Below are 24,927 nucleotides of genomic sequence, written 5' to 3' on the forward strand. Positions count from 1 at the left end.
GTGGATGCTAATGCCCCTTTCCTTTCTTTCCTTTCTTTTCTACACCTTACACCATCACTGTTCCAGGCTAGAAATCGGATTCCAAATTCAGTGCTCAGTGGGGATTACTAAAGTGCATGTGCATATACATTGATGCTCATTGCATTTCACTCCAGTACGTTCAAGAATAGACTGTATTTTTTCTACTGTATCCTAGTATTATTGGAATTATTGATTAGTGCTTTGCTTCTAAATTCTGTTGCAGGTGAAAAATGTTTCATTAAAGGATTTTTTTTATCATAGTCTGCTTCAGATTTGAGCAGGCTAATGAACTGTTGGGGCCAGTCTCTTGTCTGGCAAAGGAATTGTTTCATGCAAAAATCTGGGCATCTTAAACCATTCCATCAATTTGTCTGTTTGAATTAATACATTGGCATATAGCAGGCCAAGGTATTCTGAGTAAATCCTGTACTGTATGTTAGGCATAAGTCAAAAACAGGATTGTGGTGTATTGTCTTATAAGCAGCGTACAAGCATTCTAATATGGCTATGCTGCTATAATCACAATAATGTTTAAAGAATTTGCATCAATCCCAAACTGGAAGATATTCTCCCATACAGCTAAGCTTAATCCCGACTCTCACATTTTTAGGGGAAAAACATATCTCTTTTATCTGGCTATTTAAAGAATGTTTTAATGCCTTATATGGTTTTGTTATGTTTTCATGTATTTGATTAATGGGAGACATTTGTGGAAAAGCTTATATAACTTAACTTATAATGCTAAGAATTCATCACACAGGTGCCATCATATTGCTATGTCTATCACGTAAATAGATGCTTGTTTAAACCACGTGTAGTTGATACAAACAAGTATATTAAGATTAGCCACTTCGTTAGAAGGATTTGTATGTAATTTAATGATTTTTGTAATTCAAGGAACTTTTAAATTTGCCACCTTCACCATAATAGTAACAAATCACTTTTAAAATGCTTTAAAGTACCCATAATGCATTTAAAGCAAACTTGCTTCTCATGTTACAACAAAAGCCATAAGTAATATATTTCCACCCCAAAGCTGGATTAACTGTTGAGTGAGTAAAAGCGCTTGTACTGCTCTCATAAGCAAAATAAATTTCGAATCCACATGTATTTGGCAAAAAGTAATTTAAAGGGAAGCTTGGAAATTAAATATTTTCAGAGAAAAGCCACTTCCCTGTAAAATTCTCTACACTATTTTCATCCCAGAACCCCAAAGCAGTTTGAAAACAATTGTTTCTGCAAAAAATAATCCTAGCAGTTCTTTTTGAGGAGAGGGATTGAAAAGCAATCAAGCTACCTTTCTCTTTGAAAAACTTGCTAGCTGCAGCATGAATTTCTACAAATGGTCCCACAAGCTCTACAGAGCTACAGATGTTTTATTTATTTGTTTGTTTGTTTGTTTAATATTTCAAATTTGTCACCACCCATCTCACTGCAGAGCGATTATAAAAACAAACTAGCTTTGCAGTGGTTTCAGATACATAGCAGCTGAGCCATACATAAATCAGGTCAGCTCCAGATGCATCCTAAGTGTGGGGTGCATCTGAACTGCAATTCTATGGGAAGCCTTTCAGTGAGAATTAATAGTTCATTGGCTGGTGTGGGTCTTCCGGGCTGTGTGGCCATGTTCTGAAACTTCCAGAACACGGCCACACAGCCCGGAAGACCCACACCAGCCATCCTATTCCGGCCGTGAAAGCCTTCGACAGTACATTAATAGTTCAGTTGCTTGATGCTGACAAGTGGTTTTTTGATATGGTAGATGATCTGCATTTCTGTCTTTTTCTCCATTTATTGTTCAGTTGCCAATAACCTTTTTTGTTAGCTGTATAAGAAGGATAAGGTGGAAGTATGTTTTTAATTGTTGGAGGCTTTTTTAAAAAAATTAGTTTAGTGATGCTTGTTTTACATCTGTTGTGTAGTTTTTTTAAGAAATGGAATCTTTCTGTTCCCATCTTCCAGAGGGTATAAAAATATTTGTTGGAACAGGGTCTATCTGCCTAGATTTTAGAACTTCTTAGGCTTAGTTCGATGCAGAGAAAAAAAGCAGTTTGTGTATAGTAGACAAAGGGATTAGCAGAACGAGTCAAAATCTATTGAACTGAAATTCTTAACAGAGTAATGCATTCAGCCAATGTGTTTTAATTATTAATATATTGGACTAGGATTGGGAAGATCCAGGTTCAAGATTGTCTTAGCCAGGAAAACTCACTTGGAGATTTTGGATCACTCATTCACACTCTGCCAAACTTACCCCACAAGTTTACTGCGCAGATATAGTGAAGGGCGATCCCCATTTAAGTCATCTTGAGCTCTAGATGTCAGGTTATTCATCTAGAGGTTGAATTATCACTTGGTATAAATTAGAACTTAATTTGGATAGCAGACTCCTCCTCTCTGTGGAAAGTCATACTTCTTTAAGTGTGCATAGCTAATCTGTAAAAAATTGGAGTAACTATCCTGTGGAAATAGGTTAGAAAACTAATAATGCAGTTTGAATCTTTTGTAGATTGATGTAGATCTCTGTAAGCCTAACCCTTGCCAAAATGGAGCTCAGTGTTACGATCTAAGAGAAGATTATTATTGTGCTTGCTCTGATGATTATGATGGAAAGAACTGCTCTCACCTCAAGGATCATTGCAAAAATAACTCTTGTAAAGGTACTTACTGTCTGTCCTGTGAAATTTTGACTGTGTAGCCAAATGCTGGAAATCTTACAATAATAGGATTCTTGCAGGAAGAATAATTTTAAAGTGATTTTTTACCTATCCATAGAGGACCTGTTTGTCATTTTTTCTCAGATAAAGCTTTTTAAACATTTGTTCTTATCTTGTTTATGTTATTAAACTTGCTTACTAACAGTAGGTTAAATTCTATTTTGTGGGTCTGTGAAACAGACTCTGGGAGTCCACATTCCCTGTCCCTCTGTGGTCTCCTTTTGTCTCTCCAAATCTGATTCAGAGAATTGGGATCTAGAGCAGATTTAGAACATCATACAGAGGGGAAGAAGGATAAAGTTCTGATACAATTAGTTAGAAGTTCCTTCATATGATAATGATTAGCTAATTACTTACTTATGGAGGATCGTATATTATATACTAAATACAGCAAGTAATATTTAGAATCCATCTGCTCCCTAATCCATGCAAGCATGTGTCATAAAGATACTTTTTGTTGGTTTTCTGCTAAATACAGTGGTACCTCGGGTTACGAATTTAATCCGTTCCGTGACTCTGGTCGCAACCCGATTTGTTCGCAACCCGAAGCAAATTTTCCCATAAGGTTCAATGTAATTACCGTTAATCCGTTCCGGCGTCTGCGGACCACGCGTCAAGGGCGGAAAAACGGCCGCGGACCACGCAGCAGGGTGGAAAAACGGCCGTGGACCGCGCGGCAGGGTGGAAAAATGGCCGCAGACCACGTGGCACGGGTGGAAAAATGGCCACAGACCATGTGGCACAGGCAGAAAATGGCCGCGGACCACGTGGCACGGCGGAAAATGGCCGCGGATCCGGTTCATACCCCGAGGCGGTGTTCGCAAACCGAGGTAAAGTTTTGCACCCGGAGCTGGTCGCAACCCGAAAAGTTCGTAAGCAGAGGCGTTCGTAACCCAAGGTACCACTGTATTACTGCAACTTAAATATGAAAACTAAATGAAATATTTTGCACCAGAACTAAGAAACTACATGTTTATGGTGGCCTTCTAGCCTTTAGGGTAGCTTATATGTTTATTTTCTCTCTTATTCTTAGTAATAGACAGCTGTACAATAGAAGTCTTCACAAACGCTACTCAGAATGGCATTCGTTTAATCTCCTCCAGCGTGTGTGGGCCTCATGGACACTGCATCAGTCAACCAGGAGGCAATTTTACTTGTGCCTGTGAGAAGGGCTTTACTGGAGTATATTGTCATGAAAGTATGTAAAAGAAAAAATGCTTTGTTAAAAAACAAGGCTTAAATACTTGGGTTTAATTTATAAAACATTACTTCTAAACTGTTTAAAGTGATTCCGTAGGGACATAATAGGATTTAGAGGTCTAAGGTAGTTGAAGGCTTATAGTTGATTATGAATGACTAATTCTGTGAATAGTAGCCATTTGCTTTCAATAGGGAGATGGGCAGGTGTCTTTACACAGACAGCTTCTGTGTTGTACAAAGACTAAATGATAGTTACTCATCGATGAGCTGTTTAAAGATCCACTACATAATGACTAGATTGTTACTGTTTGGCAAATTTACAAGATCTCACTCTCTTGCTCTCTCTCAGTGATACCAAGAACTTTTTCAGGAAAGCACTCTGTAGTGAAATGTATAATGCATGAATATAGGATATAGATGTACAGGCACAGAAGATCTGTAGATCTACACTATTCAGTAAGGTCTCCAATATTTATAGATAGATCAGAATCTTCTGGTTGATTTTTGGCGAGAATTTCCAGCTTGTTTTTGCTTTACGACAGGATGATAAAAGCACTGCTGAATGAAGAGAGGTTAGAGAGAAAATAAGAAACAGAGTACCCTGGTACTTTGTTTCCTGGCCCACAACCTGCCATTTTACACCTGGCCACATTTGATAAAATTAAGATTTGTAGTAAAACTTGCAGAGAAGTAAACAGCTTCTATAAATGTGATGCTTGTTCTGCTACAAACTGACTAACATTTTCCAGATTATAGAAAACTCCACAAAGTGATAAAGACTTTTCACAAAGCAAGAACCCACTCAGATAACATCTTATATGTAGCTTGGTTTTAGACTGTTCAAGGAAACAATTGTGACATGGTAGTTTTCTTTTAACAAAAGGAAAAAGTCATCACATCAGACTTGCTTCATTGGAATAGAAAAATGAAACTCACCATATTGGGCTCCAGTTAAGCACCAGATTAATTCAGAAAGGACCTTTATAGATGCATGCAATATTGCTTGAAACAAATGGAACATTTTGTTCTCCAAGATTATTTCATATTTGTTTTATACTTATTAGTTTTGGATGATTGTTGAAGAGTTTTGTTTAAGGTATTCTTTTTCTTCCAAAAAGTCACTACAAGACAAACAATCTAGTAATTTTGTATTATTATTCTTTAGATATTGATGACTGTCTTGAAAAACCCTGCAAGAATGGTGGGACTTGCATAGATGAAGTCAATGATTTCAGGTGCTTCTGTCGGAGTGGCTGGGAAGGAAAATTGTGTGATATTAGTAAGTACAACTAAATATTAATATATTAAAGTTAGCCTGTTATATTTAAGAATAATTCCAGTGTACCAGTAACCCTTTAAAAGGCTAGCTGTAAAGGAAATCTCTTGTGATGGGTTTTATTAAGTTGTTTTTATCCTGTTTAATGACAGGTTAACAACCCATTATACAAACAATATTCATGCAATTGAATATCCATAGGAAGGGTATATAGAACCAGTCATATTTATTTATTTATATTTCAAATTTGGACACTGCCCATCACATGAGAAAGTGACTCTGGGTGGTTTACAATAAAAACAACAAGTATTAATTAAAATACAATAAAAATATAAGATACAATAAAACCAAATACATGCATAAATAATACATATTCCAAGAGTGCTATTTTTCTGTTACACTACTATAATAGATATATGATTATATATTCTAGTATGTAATCATATACGTATCAACTTCATGCTTTAAAAATGTTTATTGAAGTCAAGTCAGAGATTAATAAAAGACAACCAAAATAAAAAGAATCATCAATCAAAATAATAGAAGTTGACAAGAATTTCTAGCTAATCTGAGACAGTCAATTCTTATCGTTATAACCAATCAGACAGAATTTGATGTTTTAGAATCTTGTGTTAAGAAAAACTTGAACTTTGGATGGTTATAATTTTTTTATTCTGATAGTTTGTCATTAGTATACTTAGTCTTAAGTCAGTAATTCTCAAAATACAAATGCAGTGTTCAAATAAATGTTGCATGAATGTTAATGATAGCATTTGTTTGCAGTGTTCTGTCTATTTTGTGAGATAGGCTTTCCTTGTATAGAGTGATTGGTCTAGAGTTACCATATGGACAGTAGAGACTTGAATATGGTTTTCCTTTGCTCTAGTCCAGCACCTTTACACTGGCTCTCAACTGAGCTAAGTAAAAATGTAGTTCAGTTTGGTTTTAGCTTAACATACTATATGAACCCAGAGAGAGGGTTTGGTCTAGTGGTTAAGGCACCAGGCTAGAAACCAGGAGATTGTGAATTCTAGTCCCATCTTAGGCATGAAAGCTAGCTGGATAACTTTGGGCCAGTCACTCTCTCTTAGCCCACAATGTCAGGCTCAGGCAACAAGCCGGTTAGCAAATTCCTGTCGCAACCAACGGACCAACATTCAGTTCATCTGAAAAAGCAGAACCTACACCTGCGGAAAAATGCTAGGAAGAAAAAAAAGTTTGAACCCAGCAGTTGTACTTTATTCAGTGAGGCTTAATTTAACAGAATTTGGACTTGCAAGATATAGATTAAGTTGTGACCCAGATTAATTTACTCAAGGTTATTCAGGAATCTATAGCGTTTAAATCCAGATAAAATGAAACTAGATTCAGCTTGGCTTATTAGATGGTTGTTTATTAATGAAGATTCTTCTCAATCTTTCACTAATAAATATATATTTTTATCTTTTGTTCAATTCTTTGTGAATTTTACAGATTTTAATGACTGCTCACCAAATCCATGTCACAATGGAGGCCAGTGCATTGATTTAGAGAATGACTTCTATTGTGCATGCAAAAATGGTTGGAAGGGGAAAACATGCCATTCAAGTAAGTGTGCTGTAGGTGGTTTGCTGTTAAAATATTCAAACATTGAAAGGAAAATTTTCAAGAATTGCAAAAAATGTGATGAAAAAAATAATCCACAGCTAAGTCTAACAACTGGAATGATCTAGGTTTAGGGAGGAGTATAATAAAATACCAAATGATAAATTATAGCTTCTGCCTAGCAGCCATTTAAAATTAATGTTTATAAAATGCTACTTGAAATTATTTTCACAGATAATTTTATTTAGAAAGGGCAATGCAGTACTTTAGATTCAAAAGCAAAAAGGTGCTTCACATTGGATAGGAGCACTTGAACACCACCTCTCTGCAGCTCCTTAAAGCAGCTGCATATTTTCCTGGGATTATGCCGCTGCCCTCCACAGCTGCAGCATTATTCCAAGAAGGGAGGTGTTCAGTTTCAGGAGTCACAGGCAAGTTCTGCGCATGGATGCTTGCATGCTCCAAAGTGCCTTCTTGTCTTTGAATGTGAAGCACTGCATAGCTGAAGTAGAAAGTAAGTAGTAGCCATTTAATCTATTCAGGGTCTAATAGTGTACATAATCCCATGCAACAAAAACTCATCTCTACCTTCTACAACAATGAATTCTATAGTACATTTAATTAGCTGATTTAATTTGCCTTTGTGATATTTTAGGTAAGTACCAGTGTGATGCAAATACTTGTACAAATGGAGGAACATGTTACGATGATGGTGACACTTTTCGGTGCTCTTGTCCTCCAGAATGGAAAGGAGGCACTTGCAACATTGGTAAGTGCTTAATCTACTTAGTTGTATTGTCTCTAAATTGAGAGAATGTCTTAGCTGAGAAGCTAATATAAGCAGTCTCTGTTTCTTCTTTTCTCATTCTAGAAAAGGTCTTGTTATAGGGAACAACTTACTAGTCTTGATTATATTTGAGGGGAGCTGTTTTGGCATAAAAATGAAGGCTGTGGGAAAAGGAGAAAGAGGGAATTGTGATGGTTATCCTCCATTAAGATAGAGTTGAAGAACCATTGGTCCCAAGGACACCAATCCTTTTTTTATGGCTCCAAAACACTTTCAGTTGTCATTACCCCAAATGAAAGGTGTCATTTCTCACAATTTTGAGGCAGGAAATGTACAAAAATGGTAGCATAAGCCCTAAAATAGGTTTAACAGTTTTTTAAAAACAAACTATAATCCCCCATCTACCCAAAAACTCTGTGGAAGACAAAAAACAACCTTCCTGTGTGATGCAGCCCCATCTACATCACAACATTGTCTTTCTATGTTAAATACAACTCCTGGCAACCAAAAAATTGTCCACCTATGTTTTAGGATAACTCCTTGGGAGCTCTTTTGAAATATGGTAATGCGGACCTTGAGGGAAGTGAACAAAGTTTCCTCAGTATAGGTGGGCAGAAATAATGGCCATGTTACTAGGTGATAAACTTGGCAAAATTAAATATTTTGTTTACTTTAGATTAGCAGTTCTGAAACATTTTGGTCTCAGGATCCCTTTATGTTCTTAAAAATGATTGAGGACCCCAAACAGCTTTGGTTTATGTGGGTTACATCTATCAATATTTATTATATTAGAAATTAAAACTAAGAAATTTTAAAATATTTATTTATTTGACTTCCCAGACTTCCTAAAAGGGTCTCAGGGACCCCCAGGGATCCCCAGACCACACTTTGAGAACTGCTGGTTTTAGATGATCAGTTGAGACTTTGCTTTGTGAGATTGAGAAAACCGAAATCTATCAAAAATCCCATCCATGGTGCTAGCAAGGACGTTGACCAGACTATGGACTGTCAATTCAAAGGAACCTGCCTGGCTGGTTTGATGATAGCTCTTAAATAAAATACAAATAGGGGCTTTTGACAGGGGCTTGGTGCAGCATCTGATGTTCCACTTGGGTTATTTGCAAATTATTTTAAATACTGTGGTAATCCACTTCATGGACTAAATTAAAATTATTTTAACAATGTAGATTCTTATTTGGCATGTCAGTTAACATTATGAATAAAAATCCCTATGGTTAGAAAAAACCTTTTTTTTAAAATTCTGTTGAAGCTAACAACAGCAGCTGTATTCCTAATCCTTGTTTGAATGGTGGAACTTGTGTTGGCAGTGGAGATTCCTTTTCTTGCATATGTAAAGAAGGTTGGGAAGGACGTACATGTACTCAGAGTAAGTGTATCTTTATTTTAAGATAATGTTTTTAGCTCTGTAGCATACCCAGATGATGTATTACGATAGATGCTTAAGAGTGGACTTTTGCACTAAAAGTTTTTTAAAGACTGAATTTAACTTTTTACCAGAATAGCCTAGTTGAATATTATATTTGAGGATTTTATTAGCATTCTGATATACTGAGTTTCTTAGGTGTGGCTGAGCTTCAGTTTGTGACTCAAGACAAAATTTCCCTAACATTTTACATCTAGTCTAAATCTTCTAATTTTGCATTGAAATTATTTTAATAACCTCCTGACTTTAATAAGACTCACAACTCCTGCTCAAGGAACAGGTGGCAACTGTGGCTAGAAGGGTCTTTGCACAGCTCCATGTTGTGCGCCATTGCACCCATTCCTGGATCAGGAGGCCCTGCTCACAGTCACTCATGCCCTAGTCACCTCCAGATTGGATTACTGTAATGCACTCTACATGGAGCTGCTCTTGAAGAGTATCTGGAAGCTTCAACTGGTACAGAATGCAGTGGTGCGGGCAGTGATACGTGCTCCCAGAACAGCACGTCACATCTCTGCTCTGCAAGCTGCATTGGTTGCCAGTTTGCTTCCAGGTCCAATTCAAGAAGCTGGTTTTAACCTTTAAAGCCCTTCATGGCATGGGACTGGATCATCTGAGGGACTGCAGCCCCTGGTTACATCAGCCCGTCTCATTAAATCTGGCAGAGGAGGCATGCTGTGAGTACCATCTGCCAGGGACTTATATTTGGTGGGTCCCAGGAGGCAGGCCTTCTCTGCCATGGTACCCACCTTATGGAACATCCCCCCCGAAATCAAGTTAGCTCCATCCCTGTTAATGTTCTGAAAGTCCTTCAAGACATGGTTATATCAAACAAATAATGTCTTATGATGGCTCCACTACTGATATATTCACTCTCTCCATACCTGGGGTTTGTATATTTTACTTTTTAATATATTTTAATTGTAATAATGATTATTTTGTACTTTTATAATGATTGTGTTTATGTAATTGTTGTTTTTATTTGATTGTTGTACGCCGCCCAGAGTCACTTCTTGTGAGAAGGGCGGCTATACACATTTGTGTATTGTGTATTTTTTCCTAAGTTCTGATGCTGAAAATTGTTCAGGCTGGAGGCAGAGGGTGAGACTAGGGAAGAAATGTGCTTTACGTGAGTTAAGACACTGGACTAAGACTGGGCAGACCCAGGCTCAAGTCCATCCTTAACTATGGAAACTAACTTTGGGCTAATCACACACTCTCAGAGCCAACCAACCTCACCTGTTGTGATGGAGGGAGAATCCACTTAGAGCTCCTGGAGAAAAATTGGAATATAAATCTAGCAGACAAGTGGGTTTAGCTCCCATCTTCCACTCACATATTTTGACATGAAAAAGAGTTCCCTGTTTACATACTTAAAAATGCACCAGCATTATTTCACCAGAACACTTTCTTGTAACTTTAGTATCAGAACTACTGTGACTACATATAAAGACAAAATGGGTTATATGTATACAGTTCCCATGGTCATTGAAGGTAATGGGGAAAACATTTTGTACATACAGAAACTTGGAGTTGAGTAATTATTTTAATTTTCTCTTTTTAGATATTAATGACTGCAATCCACACCCATGGTGAGTACTCAGTGATTATTTTTTTCCAAAATATTGTAATTCAGTGGTAAAAACAAATAATCTTGAATCAAAATCTTTTCATTCCTTTAAGCAATTGTGCTAGGCTTACCAAATGAACTTTCCTGTATTTGTTTACTAACTGATCTGCCAATATTTGTACTCTTAAGAAGTCTGTTATATGAGATTGGTAGCTGCAAAGATTCTATGAAGGTAAATTAGCTCAAAAGAAAATTACTTGAATAATCCCATTTAAAACAGTAGAATTATTTGGCTCTAGTTATTTGATGTCTATATTTAGAATGGGAGAGGAAGTCGGAAAAAGGTAACTATGTTGTTCCCAAGCTCAGGAATCCACTCCTTTGAGACTTGAGCTTGACCAACCTTCTTCCCCCAGTCACCCACTCTCTCTGGGTTTAGAAAACCTGTAAGGCACTCTTTATTCCAGATTTTAATTGTTAGATTATTTTAGTATTTATTTTATGGCTAATTTAAACTGGTATTTCTAACTTTGCCAATTTTTTTTTCTTTTTAATTTCATTAGCCATCTTGTGTACCCACTCATAACAGAAGAACAGGGCATAAATTAAAGAAGGAAATATAACAATCTTAGTAATGATGAATATCGATATGAAATAATACCAATGCAAAGTTTTTATAATATCTGTGAAGATCTAATGTAGTCTTTTCCTCCCTCAAACACTGGTATTTCCAGATGTGTTGGATGTAGCTTCCAGATCTCATTGTTAACATTGTCAGGGAATTGTAGTCTAACATAGTTGGAAGTCATCTGGTTGGAAAGGTTAATCTAAATTGTTCCAAAGATTCCTATACCCATTTTGATCTAACCATTGATTTTGAGCCCAGAGAAGATCTATATTCATCTAAATAAATTTTGTTTTCTATATTTGAAACTACAAGTTACATTTGTATAACTTACTGAAATGATAGCACACTTCTATATGAAGAAGAAGCAAGCAAGATTTTTCATGTACAAATTTTCTACAATTAAAAAGCAAGCTTATGTATTTCACACAGTATGAAAAAGAACTATGCTGCAAATAAGGTCAAAAGATTATGAGTCTTGACTGGTTAGCTTTTAAAGCATGAAGCGCAGACCATTGTCTGAAAGCTTCTTGTCTCCACAGGTTAACAGTTACACCTTTCTTGTAATACTGGTTTTGAAGAGAGATATAAGTGCAAACATGTGAGTGTAAACACTCATTCCTAGGCATGGATTTATCATGTGTTCATATTATATCCATATCATATTCACCATTCAATTTGTATTCTACCCTTTGGAGCATTCATCCTTCTATGCCCACTTACAAAGCAACTGACAAAATGGTAAATAGTTGTATAAATAAATAAAGGCAATAAATTTGCTTTTCCTATGATACAGCAGTACTCAGCCTACTCAGAAAAAAAGTATTCTTTTTGATAAGACTCTTTTGATTTCATATCTACTCATGATAATAATTCTAGCTAAATGTAATGTTCTCTTCTCATTATAGTTCTACCTCAGTTTTAGCTTGTCTCTTTGCAAATTTCCTTAAGAACTTTCAGATTTTGTGCACCAGCATTAAATACTCAAATACACAATCATATTCAATTGTGTTTTCTTCCGGCTTCTATTTATCTACATAGCTTTAGATGCAGTATTGTTTTCAGATTTTTGAGAAAATACTTCCTACTTGCATTTTCATCATTAAAGTTCCCAATGTCCACTCATGGTTCAGTACTCTTGATTATGTGCCATCAAGTCATTGTCAACTCTTAGCAGCCATAAGATGAACAGAGTTTTTAAAAGGCTTTCCCATCCCTTTTTCAATTCCTTGAGGTTATAGAATTTATGAATTTGTGCAACTTAGTATGATTGTATTTAAAATGTTTTATTTCCTAAGTCATGAAATTTTAAATCTTCCTATCCTTGTTTGAAGTAAAATCTAAAGTGGCGGCTGGATTAGTTTGTTTGTTTGTTTGTTTGTTTGTTTAATTTGTCCCCGCCCATCTCCCCACAATGGGGGACTCTGGGCGGCTTACAACACACTAAAAAACATAAATACCATTAAAAGTTATAAAACCAAACATTAGAAAAATAAACAACTAAAAAATCCAAGAGGCCACTGGCGGCACAGCATACCACTAAGGGGCCAGCCAACCCCACTTCTGATATCCTCCCTCCCTGCCCCAGGCCAGATGGCAGAGCCAGGTCTTCAAGTCCCTCTGAAAGGCCTGGAGTGAGGGGGCCTGTCTCACCTCCGGGGGCAAGATGTTCCAAAGGGCAGGGGCCACAACAGAGAAGACCCACCTTCTGGACCCCGCTAATCGAAGTTCTTTTACCACGGGGATCCGAAGCATACCCTCTCTGTGAGATCGGGTGGGACGGGTAGAGATCGTGGGGGCGAGACGGTCCTTCAGGTAGCCTGGCCCCATGCCATGTAGGGCTTTAAAGGTGATAACCAACACCTTGAATTGGACCCGGAAGCAAACTGGTACCCAATGCAGCTCACGGAGCAGAGGTGTTATATGGGTCCTTCTTTGGGCCCCAAAAATTGCTCGCGCGGCCGCATTCTGGACCAGCTGAAGCTTCCAGATATTCTTCAAGGGTAGCCCCATGTAGAGCGCATTGGAGTAGTCTATCTGGGAGATAACGAGGGCTTGAGTGACTGTCCGCAAGGCATCCCGATCCAGGAAAGGGCGTAACTGGTGCACAACCCGAAGCTGTGCAAAAGCCCTCCTGGCCACGGCTGCCACCTCTTCGAGCAGGAGTCGTGAGTCCAGGAGGACCCCCAGATTACACACTGGGTCTGTCTGGGGCAGTGCTACCCCATCCAGAACCAAGGATGACAACGTCCCGGATACAGAGGAGCCATTAACCCACAGCCACTCCGTCTTGCCAGGGTTCAGCCGGAGCCTGTTGTTCCCCATCCAGACCCTCACAGCCTCCAGGCACCGCGAGAGGGCGGAAACGGCATCACTTACCTCACCAGGGATGGAGATGTATAGTTGAGTATCATCAGCATACTGATGATACCTCATCCCATGGTGACGGATGATCTCACCCAGCGGCTTCATATAGATGGTGAAAAGGAGCGGAGAGAGAACCGAACCCTGTGGCACCCCACAGAGGAGGGGCCGAGGATGGGACCTCTCGCTCCCTATCACCACCGATTGGGATTGGCCCCGGAGAAAGGAGGTGAACCAGCACAGAACTGTGCCGCCCACCCCCATATCCCTGAGCCGTCGCAATAGGATACCGTGGTCGACGGTATCAAACGCCACTGAAAGATCAAGGAGAGCAAGGATGGTTGCACTACCACCATCCCGCTCCCGCCAGAGATCATCCATAAGTGCGACCAATGCCGTTTCCATTCCATAGCCAGGCCTGAAACCTGACTGATAAGGGTCCAGATAATCCGTTTCCTCCAGGACCCTTTGGAGCTGCGAAGCCACCACTTTCTCAACCACCTTCCCCAAGAAGGGGAGGTGGGAGACTGGACGAAAATTGTCCAGTACAGTGGGATCCAGGGAAGGCCTCTTGAGGAGGGGGTGCACCAACGCCTCTTTAAAGGGTGCTGGAAACACTCCCTCCTGCAAGGATGCCTTAACCATCGCCTGGATCCAACCACATGTCCCCTCCCAAGCTGCTTTCACCAGCCAGGAGGGGCATGGGTGCCATTAGTTACTACTGAATTATATAGTCTTGCTGCTAAAATGTCTTTTACACATGAAATAATCAAAAATCTATTTTATATTCCTGTAACCTATTAATTTTCTCTCTGCTTTAATAGAATTTAGGGAGTTTAAATCAAAGCTATTATTACCCATTATTAACATTTTTGACTGCTTCTGTTAATAGGAATAGATCCTTTGCTTAGTGTGATTGAGCATTGATTTAATTAACTAAGCTTAAATAAATAAGTTAAGACAACACAAATAGCTTATTAAATAGGTATACATTATAAATTAACTATGCCTCTTGAATTTTGCATTGTTGATTAGTGATACAGATATAGTGACTTTGGATACAGATAAAAGAAATTTGCATTTGAGCAGATTATTTTGTACAAGAACTAATGTTCTCTCAGCTTCTAAAACTGTTGACAGCCTTCATTGCAATGATAGATTTATTATTTTTACAGTTACAATGGAGGCATCTGTGTTGATGGTGTGAATTGGTTTCGCTGTGAATGTGCACCTGGGTTTGCTGGTCCCGACTGCAGAATTAGTAAGTATCTATATAGGAAAATGAGTGAAAAAGTCATGCTGTTGTGATGTATTACGTTTTGACTTTCCATGCATTAAGATTTAGTCAGCTGTATCTCAAATAATCAAGCAGAAACTAACTGAATTATTCATTGATGCTGATCTTTATTTTACAAAGAATGGTACTCTCTTTGTTATTGGACAGAATCCTTTATTTTATAAATGCAACTGTAATAACATGGTTTAAATTGTATTTAAGTTATCCACTATTTTTAAGCAAATGTGTGATATTAGCACATTCAGTCAGGATTTTTAAAGATAATTTCTATATTCAACTCATTTACATCTTAAGGATGTCCTGTAGTGTGTTTGTTTATTGTTATTGTATATTTATTTATATATTTCTTCATTGTGATATCCATGATTTATACATGAGTTATGAACCTCTGCAAAGCCCGTTCAGAACATTCCAGAACTAACATGGTAGGAGCCTTGCCTGTCTTTTATTAAACCCTAATCCTTTTAAGTTATTTTTTGACTTCTATAGTGATGGCCAGTTCCATTTGTTATTTGCAATTCAAATATTTCCATTTTATTTTCTCTTTACTAATTACAATTTTCTCTTAGCTGTCATTTCTGTGTTTACATTGGGACATGCATGTCTTAATGTGTTTCTCCCTTTTTTGGGACTATGTGGCTTTGAATGCTGCTGTATTTCAAATGCAAGGAATGCAGGAGTGGATTCCCTTCATTGAACAGACACACTGTCTCTCTTACGTTTAGAATAATCACCCTGGAAAGCCCTGACACATGTGCCCACAGCATCTCACCTTCTTAACATCTTTTTGTTCTTTCAACCAAGGACCTTGTCTCCAGGTAGCTTCCACTGTGAAACTTGTTTATGGCCTTACTAAGGTCTTGAGAAACCCTGATCACTTCTTAGTACCAGACAAGATCCAGTCAGATCATGAATCATTAATTTAAATTGCTGCACTGTAATTTATCCCAAGTATGATTATTAGCACTTACCATTTTACTTCTCATTTCTTGCCAGTGCAATACTATTACTCCGAAGCTTTCTGTTGTCTGGCAAAACCTATCCTAAATACGAGATCAGACCCTTTGCATACTTTCCTGATAAAGTCCCATCTGCATCTTTTTTTCAACCTATCCTCCTATACCTGGATCCCAACATAAAACAGCTAACCAGCTCTTTCCCCTTCTACTTCTATGTTTTCAGTTGTTCAGCCAGTTCTTACTAGATCTTTATATTACCTTAACCCCTTGTCAGCATAATAATCTTCTGTGTTTGAGGATTTATTATCACTTGGCTTTGGCACCACACTGTCTCTCAAAAGGTATTCAAAACAGGTTATTTGAATGTCCCACTCCTCAGAACTCAAACATCTAGATGACTCAGTGGTGGCATCTGATCCAACCCAAGTTCCATTTGGTTCAAGATGACATTATACTAATGCAGAAAGGAACAAATCCAAATTTTCATCCATGATACCCATCTCCAAAAGATGGAGAACCTCTCTGGGATCCAAGAGAATGGTTGGTTCTTCCTTCTTCAGCACCTTTCTCCACATTTCATCATCATGGAAACTTATTAGACTTAAAAACAATATTCAGTTCCTTTGGATTAGGAAGATAGAAAGTGTAGACCCCACAGGCAGGAAGAAGCCTATTCTTCCTGAGTCTTTTTGCTTAGAATTTGAGCTACCAGTCTTCTATGGCCAAGCGACACCTCTTCATTTGAGAGAAAGTAGTGTTATTTTTTTCCTCATTTTCTGAAATATAAAAGAAACCTGGCAAGTGTATTCTATGCAGAAGTATTTTGGGATGCAGTGCAACAAATTGAAACTGCTTGCCATTTTGGATTAGAGGTAATGGGGGTCTTGACTGCTTTCTCTTGCCATCCCTGAGTGGTTCAAACACATATGGAGGACTCCAGTGACAAAGGCTTACGGTAGTCCTTGACTTACGACCATTCATCAGTTACGTAATCAAAATTTGGGTGCTTGGCAACCAGCATGTATTTATGAGAGTTGCAGTGTCCCAGGGTCACATGATCACCATTTGTGACCTTCCCAGCTGGCTTCCAACAAGCAAAATCAACAGGGAACTCTGTGATCCACTTAACGACCACATAATTTGCTTAACAAGCACCGCAAAAATGTAAAATCGGGTGCAGTCATGTGATGCCTTGCTTAATGACCACACCACTTAATGATGAATTTTCTGGTCTCTATTGTGGTTGTAAGTCAAGGACCACCTGTATTTAGTCTAAAGATTAATGATGCTCTTGACAGGGTTCAGAAGCCTACATGTGGCAAATGCCATTAATCCATCATTATCCTGATTTGTGACCTTATCAGAATGCTTCTTTTAGCAGAGCAGTTCAGTCATCTATCATTTTGCTCTCCTTGAAGTAATAAATTAAGTACTGATAAGTATGAATCAGAGACACCCTTATAAAGAACTGTTGCTTAGAAGTAATGGGTTCTTTGGTCAGTTATGAATACATATAATCCATCCTACTTCAGTTGGTATCGCTTCCAAATCCATTGTATTGGTCTTTGGAACTGAAGGGAAACAGTGGGCAGAATACCTTAGAGCAGAGATGAATAACAAATTTTTGCCTGGAAGCCACATTTCCTCCTGCCATGTCAGGGAATAACATGGATGTGGCCACTAACATGATAAATTGGAGTGGGCACAGGGCTAACAATTTTGAACTTCTTTCTTTTTTTAGACTGGGGAGGTTGCCTCTTAACCCATTTCCAGCAAACATAATTTTGTTTTTTGTTTTTTTTAAAAAGACTTAAGCTTTCTAAGGCATAAGATACTCATTTTGTCCCACATCAAACAAAACTAGGCTCTGAGGTTTTTAGACACGGCTACTCTGGACTCCCTGAGGGGCACAAATGAGAGAGTGTATTAGGAGACACAAGCCAGGGGTGCTACCTCTGCTAAAAGGACACATACAGAAAACTTAATTCCAAATGGTTCTGAACAGGGTTCTATATATGTATGTAATCTGTATCTATGCATTTATGGATGACCAACTTGTATGACTACAGTTAAATATAAAGTTTGATCCCATTTTGGAGAGAGATTACATTTTGAATGCCTTTTTTCTGGAATGCTCAGCGATATTGCTGCATTGTGTAAGAATTGCTGGCAAAATATTTTGATTTGTGTTTGAATAAAAAGTCTCTGAACTTTCTTTACAGCTGAAAATAATTCTGGCTTCTCTTAATTGGCCTTTTAAGTCCCAAAGTCTGAGAGTAAGAATTGCCTATTGGAGACAATACTAATAATTTATCTATTTACTAGATTGATTTAGAAATAATCAAGACCAATTTACTTTAAAAGCATAGCAGAAATGGATATCTCTTCAAGTGATGATGCATTCAAAACTGAATAAAGAAATAGAAAAGTATATTCAAGAGTTTGAAATTAATTAGTATTAGAGAAAATGTATGAAAATATCTAAGCCTGGTGCCAAAAAGTAGTTAGGCAAGAAGAGCTGAACAAAAACTGAGACATATTATAAAATTTATACTAGCAAATTGTGTTGGCACACAGCATTCTAAGCAATGTATTCAAATTTTGAAATAGCATATATATGAGGTTTCTGAGAGATAAACGATTGGTGAATACTATTTTGTTTCTTTCTCTCTCACTTCAATTCACTCATTTTTTGCACCTAAAAGTGCTGGTTTCAAAGGAAAGCAGGTTAGGGTTCTCAGAGTGTCATTTCTTGCCACAATTAGAACCCTGCTGACTTTTCTTATGGGGTCTGATTTTCTCTACATTGTAACACTTACAAATGGTAGGCTTCCATGTGGGAAGATGGTTAAATAAGCAAAACCAACTTCCATATTTTCTGCCTTAGTCAGTCAGTCTGAAAGAAAATAGGTACTTGATGTAATTTTCCTGAGAAAGAATGTAACATTCTCAAGCCAAGTTAGCTTTTCTAACCCCCTACTAGAACTTATCTTCCCTAGATATGCAGGAATAATTGTTATATTCTTCCATTTTCCAAAAACATGATTACTTACCACTGCTAATCAAATAATAAAAATGTTTTCTTAGGGGCAAAACTGAAAAAGAAAAGTTTATAATGGCTGAAGAGGATGAAAGATGGAAGAAATATAAAGAGCCATTTTTTAAAAAAATACAAGGACTCAGGCCTGTAGATATAATGGACTACTGCAGCCATCATCTCCAGACACTACTACTACTGGTCATGCTGATTCACTCTAATTCATTGCATCTCAAATAAGATTGGAGAAAGCTACTAACACAATATTTGAATAAAGTCTAGTAAAGGTAGTTGACAGCAGTAGCAAGAAATGAAATAGTTTCTACATTGAGCACTTGTTTTTAAAATGGCTTGAAATTTTCTTTTCTTTAGATATTGATGAATGCCAGTCCTCTCCTTGTGCGTATGGTGCTACTTGCATTGATGAAATAAATGGGTACAGGTGTACTTGCCCTCCTGGACGAGCTGGAACAAGATGCCAGGAAGGTAATTTGAAGCTGTAAACTAAAACAAGGAATTAGATATTGAAATTTGACGTCTTGCGTATAAGTGTTTGCCAGACTTTACCTGTAAATTGAATTTGGCATTTTCTGTCTTGGCTTAGGTTAAATTTCCCATTCTTATGTTGCTCCCTTTCCTTCCCTTCTGTCTTAGTGATAGGTTTTGGAAAGTCTTGCTGGTTTAAAGAAAAGTCCTTTCCTCACGGGAGTAGATGGGATCAAGAATGCAACAATTGCCATTGTCTGGATGGCTACATTGACTGCACCAAGGTAATTTTGCAATGAAATTTTCTCCCACTTCAAACAATGTCAGTTTTATTAATTGTGTATCTTTATGGCAACCTTCCTCTGAATGTTTTTAGTGAGAACTCTTATTATGGGCACAGAGAGAACTGCTCCTGTCTGTGCTCCTGCACTCTGAAGATGCCGGTCACAGGTGCTGGCGAAACATTAGGAAACAAAACTTCAAGAACACGGCCACACAGCCCGGAAGACCCACACCAGCCAACTCTTATTATGTCCGGAGATTGACATGCTGGCTAGGGCTGATGGAATAATACTTTAAAACTGAGATCTTAAACTGAACCACAATGTAGGCCTCTAAATCATTTTCTGCCACCAGCAGCAATCCTTAGCAAAAAGTAAGCCCTATGCAGTATGCATCTCCTGGTTGCAAGGACTATCATAGAAGAATGGCAAATAACTCCCTGCCTGCCCATTACAGTGGGTGTTACAAGTAAAATGAGAGCAAACTAGATGGAGGAACTGACACAGACAAAAACGGTGCTGGCTTGCCAGAGGCCCAGAACAGCAAAAATGCACATGACTGCCAGAAGTAGAGCAGCAGCTTACCAGGCACTGTGGATCCTCCCTCATGCTCAGATGAAATGGCTCTGCACCTGAACAGGGTGGGCAGAAGGATTGCTGCATTCCTAGGACTACATCAAGATGCCGTCATAGCTAGGGCCAGGGCAGGCAAGTGAGGAAGAGCAGGCTACAGCCCTGGCCCTAACTCTAGATGTGAGGCTAGGAATGTGCCCTATCTGGGTGCAGAACCACATTTTCTGTTCGCTTTTGTGTTCCATCTGTTTGGTGTCCTTAGATCATAATTTCCTCACAGCCAAATGGTGCGTTTTATACTGCTACTAATTATGAATGGGCAAATTGGACTTACAGGTAGTCCTCATTTAACAACCACTCATTCAGTGACTGTTAAGTTACGGTGGCACTGAACGAGTGGTACTTAAAACTGGTCCTCGAAGTTCTGGCCATCCCAGCACCTCTGCAGTCACGTGATTGCTATCTGGCCACTTGGCAATGGCTTGCAGTTGTGACAGTTGCAAAATTCTGTGGTCACGTGATCATCATTTGCAACCTTCCCTGCCAGCTTCCCACAAGCAAAGTCAATGGGGAAGCTGGCAGGGAAGGTTGCAAGTCACTCCAGCAAGTTGCTCATACTCTCCCTCACCTGGTAGCAGCCAGCCCCACCTCACCGTACCCTCCCCTGCCTGGCAGCAGCCCTGCTGTGCTTGTGCCACACCTCACTAGCCACCTGTGCACCCTGGAGCAGCCAGCCCCGCCACACTCACTCTGCACCTCGCCAGCCACCTGTGCACCCTACCCTGCCCACCAGTAGTCACCTGCCTGCCAGCCTGCTTGCAAGCCTTCTGAGACTCACTTAACCCATGATCCTTGCTTAACGACAGCAACGGGGAGTGCTGGGATTGCTGTTGCTAAGCAATGCAATCATGTGACTTGCTTTACAACCGCATCACTTAGCAATGGAAATTCCAGTCCCAATTACTGTCATTAGCTGAGGACTACATGTAGATAAGAAATTGGGGAAAGGTGTTTATTTTATTTATTTATTCAATTTCTATGGCAGCCTATTTCAAACAAGTGACACTGGGCAGCAAACAATCATAAAATCAATCAAAACCAATTACAAACACAATAAAAAATAAATACAACAGCTGAGAAAAATTATAAACCATAGGTGTTAATATAACCAGGGACTCTTAACACGCTCGTGACCCCAGGCCCAGGCCCATAAACAGATCTTTAAGGCCTTCCAAAGGGCAACAGGGGTGGGGTCATCCTAATCACTGGAGGGAGAATGTTCCAGAGGGCAGGGGTACAGCAGAAAAGATGTGCCTCCTAGTCCCTGCCAGCTGACATTCCTTGGCTGACAGGACCTGGAGCATGCCCATCCTGCTGGACCGGATTGGACAGGTAGAAACAACAGAGAGAAGACGGTCCCTCAGGTAACCTGGTCCCAAGCCAGGAAGGGCTTTAAAGGTGAAACCAGCACCTTGAATTGCACCTGGAAACAAATTGGCAACCAATGCAGCTTACAAAGCAATGATGTTACATGTGTTGAGTATCCAACACCATTTACTACCTGTGCAGCTGCATTCTTTATCCGCTAGATGTACAGCATATTCCTCACAGCAACCCTGTAGGTGAATCCCAGAATTAATCCCTGCAAGGAGGGACTGGGTCACCCAAAACAGGGCCACTGGGTGGCTGTCTGCAGATGCAATAAAGGTGGTGAAATAATTACATTTCGCCACCCTTACTGCCATGAGTTAAGCTTTAATAGCGGCTCTAGCTTGTGTTCAGTCGTCTTTGCTTTTTGTCGTTCACCAGTGGTGCTCTAGGTGTCTCTTCACCCTCTTCATCTCCTTTAGCTCATCCGTAAACCATGGAGAGTTCTGGGATCCATGGGAGTGGTGGCCACTCAGGTGTGATCTGTTCCAAAGCTGCACCCATTCTACATTCCCAGTGGCCACCAAGGCTTCAGGCAGACTGTGTAGCAGACCTTCTGGAACAACCCCAAGCTCCCTCTGGAACTCAGTCAGGTCCATCAGTCATCTGGGGCAGGCCAATCTAATAGGCCCAGCCTTCCTGTTACATGAATATAACCCCAGAACAACTTGTTTGAATGACATGAAAACAGTGATAGGAATTAATTATACAATCTCCTTTAGTGTTTTCTCTTACAGTCCATTGATATCAATAGATTTGTATTAAATTCTAGGTGTGGTGTGGAAGGAAATCTTGTTTGCTTACCAAACATGGGGACCATGCTAGTTACCAGTGTCCTAGAGGCCAAGAATGCCAAGAAAACTCATACATCAAATGTTTCCAACCACCTTGCACTGACTGGGGAGAATGCAGTGAATCAGAACCTCTACCTGTTAACATCAAGTGTCTCCCTAATTCAGGCTACTTGGACAATATCTGTGCAAGAATTACTCTGATTTTTAACAGGGATAAAGTACCCCAGGTAAGAATGTTTAAGTTTTGCTTAAATCTTGCTAGTGTTTCACACAGCATGCTGTTTTGGAATTGACCACCTTGCTAGCAGAATTCTGTTATTAACTGGTCTATAGCACTTTCATCATTTCTGTTTGAAGTCCTCTGTTATGGAGGCAGTGAGAGAAAAACTTTTATTTTTAAGTCTGTTGGTATTGTGTACTGATCTTTTTTTTTTAGGAAAATATTCCTGTTGGTTATTTGGAATGTGAATAAAGATCAGCTCTCTTGTGCAAAATCATTTTTTCTAATTCTGAAAAATTCCATGTGTTTATGTACATTTATGTATATAGTCTTCTTATATAGTATAATTTTTTTTAGCTAATTTAATGTGGATATTTATATTTTTAACTGTTTTTGATGTTTTAATTTAATTGTGAGCTGCCCAGAGTTACCCTCTGGGGGGAGATGGGCAGCATATAAATTAAATTAAAATAAATAAATAAAATTTAAGGTTGCCACCAGTTTTGGATATAAAAATTAGGTAGATGTGTGGAAGAAGTGATAAAACATCATGATATAGTCAGTTCCGTGTTTACTTCTACTACACTGGGGAAATGATTTATATATTCTTCCTGGAATATATTTAGGACTCAGAAAAATCCAAACACTTGAAAATGTTGTATTGTGTCCATTGGGAATGACTTTACTTGCCCATCTTTTCAACATTTGCCTGTTATTTGGCCTTTTATGGAATGAGCTTTTTGGCAGGATGGGTTCTATTTGGTCAGCTGGTGGAGCTTCCTTGTGCTTCCATTCCATCTGTATCAGTTGGAAAGGAAATGCAACAATTTTGGAAGCAGGCCCAATTTCACAAAGATTTTAGATCTCACCCCCATCACACTTAATTTATTATGTTCTTCACATTTTCCCATCCATCCCCACCACAATCAATTAGTACATTTTGGATGGAATTACTTTATAGATAATTAAATAGTTACTCCATAATTGAATTCTTTTTAGAGGAATTGCTTGTGATACTCAAGATAGCAGAGGGCAAAACTCTGTGACATTCCTTTCTTCTCTACATTCCTTGAAATTATTTTCTTTGTTGAAGAGTTGAAATCCTTAAGTGGGGAAATAATATAAATGAAAGCGCTGACATTCTTCATGAATACTGATTTTGATCCATTTGATCAACGTGATGGATGTCATATCATAGAACTGTGGAGTGGGAAGGAACCATGATGATCATTTCATCCAGTGCTCCACAATGTACAGGAATACCAATAAATCCAGGAGAGGTGGCTGTCAGACTCTTCTTAAAAACCTCCTGAGGTAAAGAATCCACAATCTCCATAGATCCTCTGTTCATTGTACAGATTTTATTGTCACAAAGTTTTTCCTTATATTTAAGCAAATCTTGATAACTGCAACTTTATGCATTATGGTCCTAATTCTGCGATAATGGAAAATACTTCCTGACCATCTTCCTTATGCCACATTTTTATGTACTTAAACATTGATAATATGTTTTCCCACAATTTTCTTTTCTCCAAATGAAACATCCTAAATGTCTTCAACCTGCCCTTATAGGGTATGTCATATGTCTGTCACCCTCCCTGGATTTGTTCTAACCTGTCATTATACTGGAAATGTAGTGCCCTGAATTGTACATAGTACTCCAGATTTGATGTCACCAATGCAGAATAGAAGGGAATAAGAACTTTATGCACCTTTGATACAGTGTTTCTTCTAATGCAGCCCAGAACTCCATTAGCCTTCTAGCAATTGGCTTATTGCTGGCTCAAGTTCTGTTTGTTGTCAGTGACCACACCCAAGTCCTCCTTCAATGTGTTTCCAAGCCATGAGTTCCTCATCTTATGTGTCCTATATTTTCCTCCCTAATACTGAATGTTTTCCCCTGTTGAAGGATGTCTTGTTCCTCTCATTTAAATTGGCTAGAAGGTCCTTTATCATATCCTACTGACTTGCATTTTCCCCTATTGAGCGTGATCCCAGTCTATGTTACTCAAATCACCATTTCCTTTAGATATAAAGACAGGCAAAACAGGAGTTAAGTTCCTCTGCATTCTCTTAGTCATGTGTTAAGACTTCTCCATCTGGAGTAAGCAGTGAGCCCACCACCTCCGTTGTCTTCCTGTTGTTGACATGGATAAATCCTTCTTGCTTCTCTTGCTAGCCTTAGTTAACTTTCCATCTTGCCTTCCTGAACTCATTCCTGTTTTTCCAAGCCAAAGCTTTGTGGACTGCTAGAACATCAGCCT

The 24,927-nt window shown here is 38.7% G+C and overlaps 1 protein-coding gene across 2 annotated transcripts in view; it reads left to right on the top strand.

The window, feature by feature from the left end:
* The window catches only part of JAG2 (jagged canonical Notch ligand 2), a 106,751-nt gene that overhangs the window by 73,371 nt on the left and 8,453 nt on the right, over window positions 1-24,927 (top strand). For both annotated transcript variants that reach the window (XM_088149763.1, XM_088149764.1), the window contains 11 exons: window positions 2,531-2,681; window positions 3,772-3,936; window positions 5,104-5,217; window positions 6,688-6,801; window positions 7,454-7,567; window positions 8,856-8,972; window positions 10,594-10,621; window positions 14,764-14,849; window positions 19,254-19,367; window positions 19,536-19,651; window positions 22,422-22,670. In XM_088149763.1, coding sequence (XP_088005889.1) covers window positions 2,531-2,681; window positions 3,772-3,936; window positions 5,104-5,217; window positions 6,688-6,801; window positions 7,454-7,567; window positions 8,856-8,972; window positions 10,594-10,621; window positions 14,764-14,849; window positions 19,254-19,367; window positions 19,536-19,651; window positions 22,422-22,670 — 1,368 coding nt within the window. The remainder of the gene's footprint in view (window positions 1-2,530; window positions 2,682-3,771; window positions 3,937-5,103; window positions 5,218-6,687; window positions 6,802-7,453; window positions 7,568-8,855; window positions 8,973-10,593; window positions 10,622-14,763; window positions 14,850-19,253; window positions 19,368-19,535; window positions 19,652-22,421; window positions 22,671-24,927) is intronic.

Source organism: Python bivittatus, unplaced genomic scaffold (genome assembly GCF_059951505.1).
Source record: "Python bivittatus isolate LINGU-HERP-01145 unplaced genomic scaffold, Pbiv_v1 ctg000580_np1212, whole genome shotgun sequence".
Taxonomy (NCBI): Eukaryota; Metazoa; Chordata; class Lepidosauria; order Squamata; family Pythonidae; genus Python; species Python bivittatus.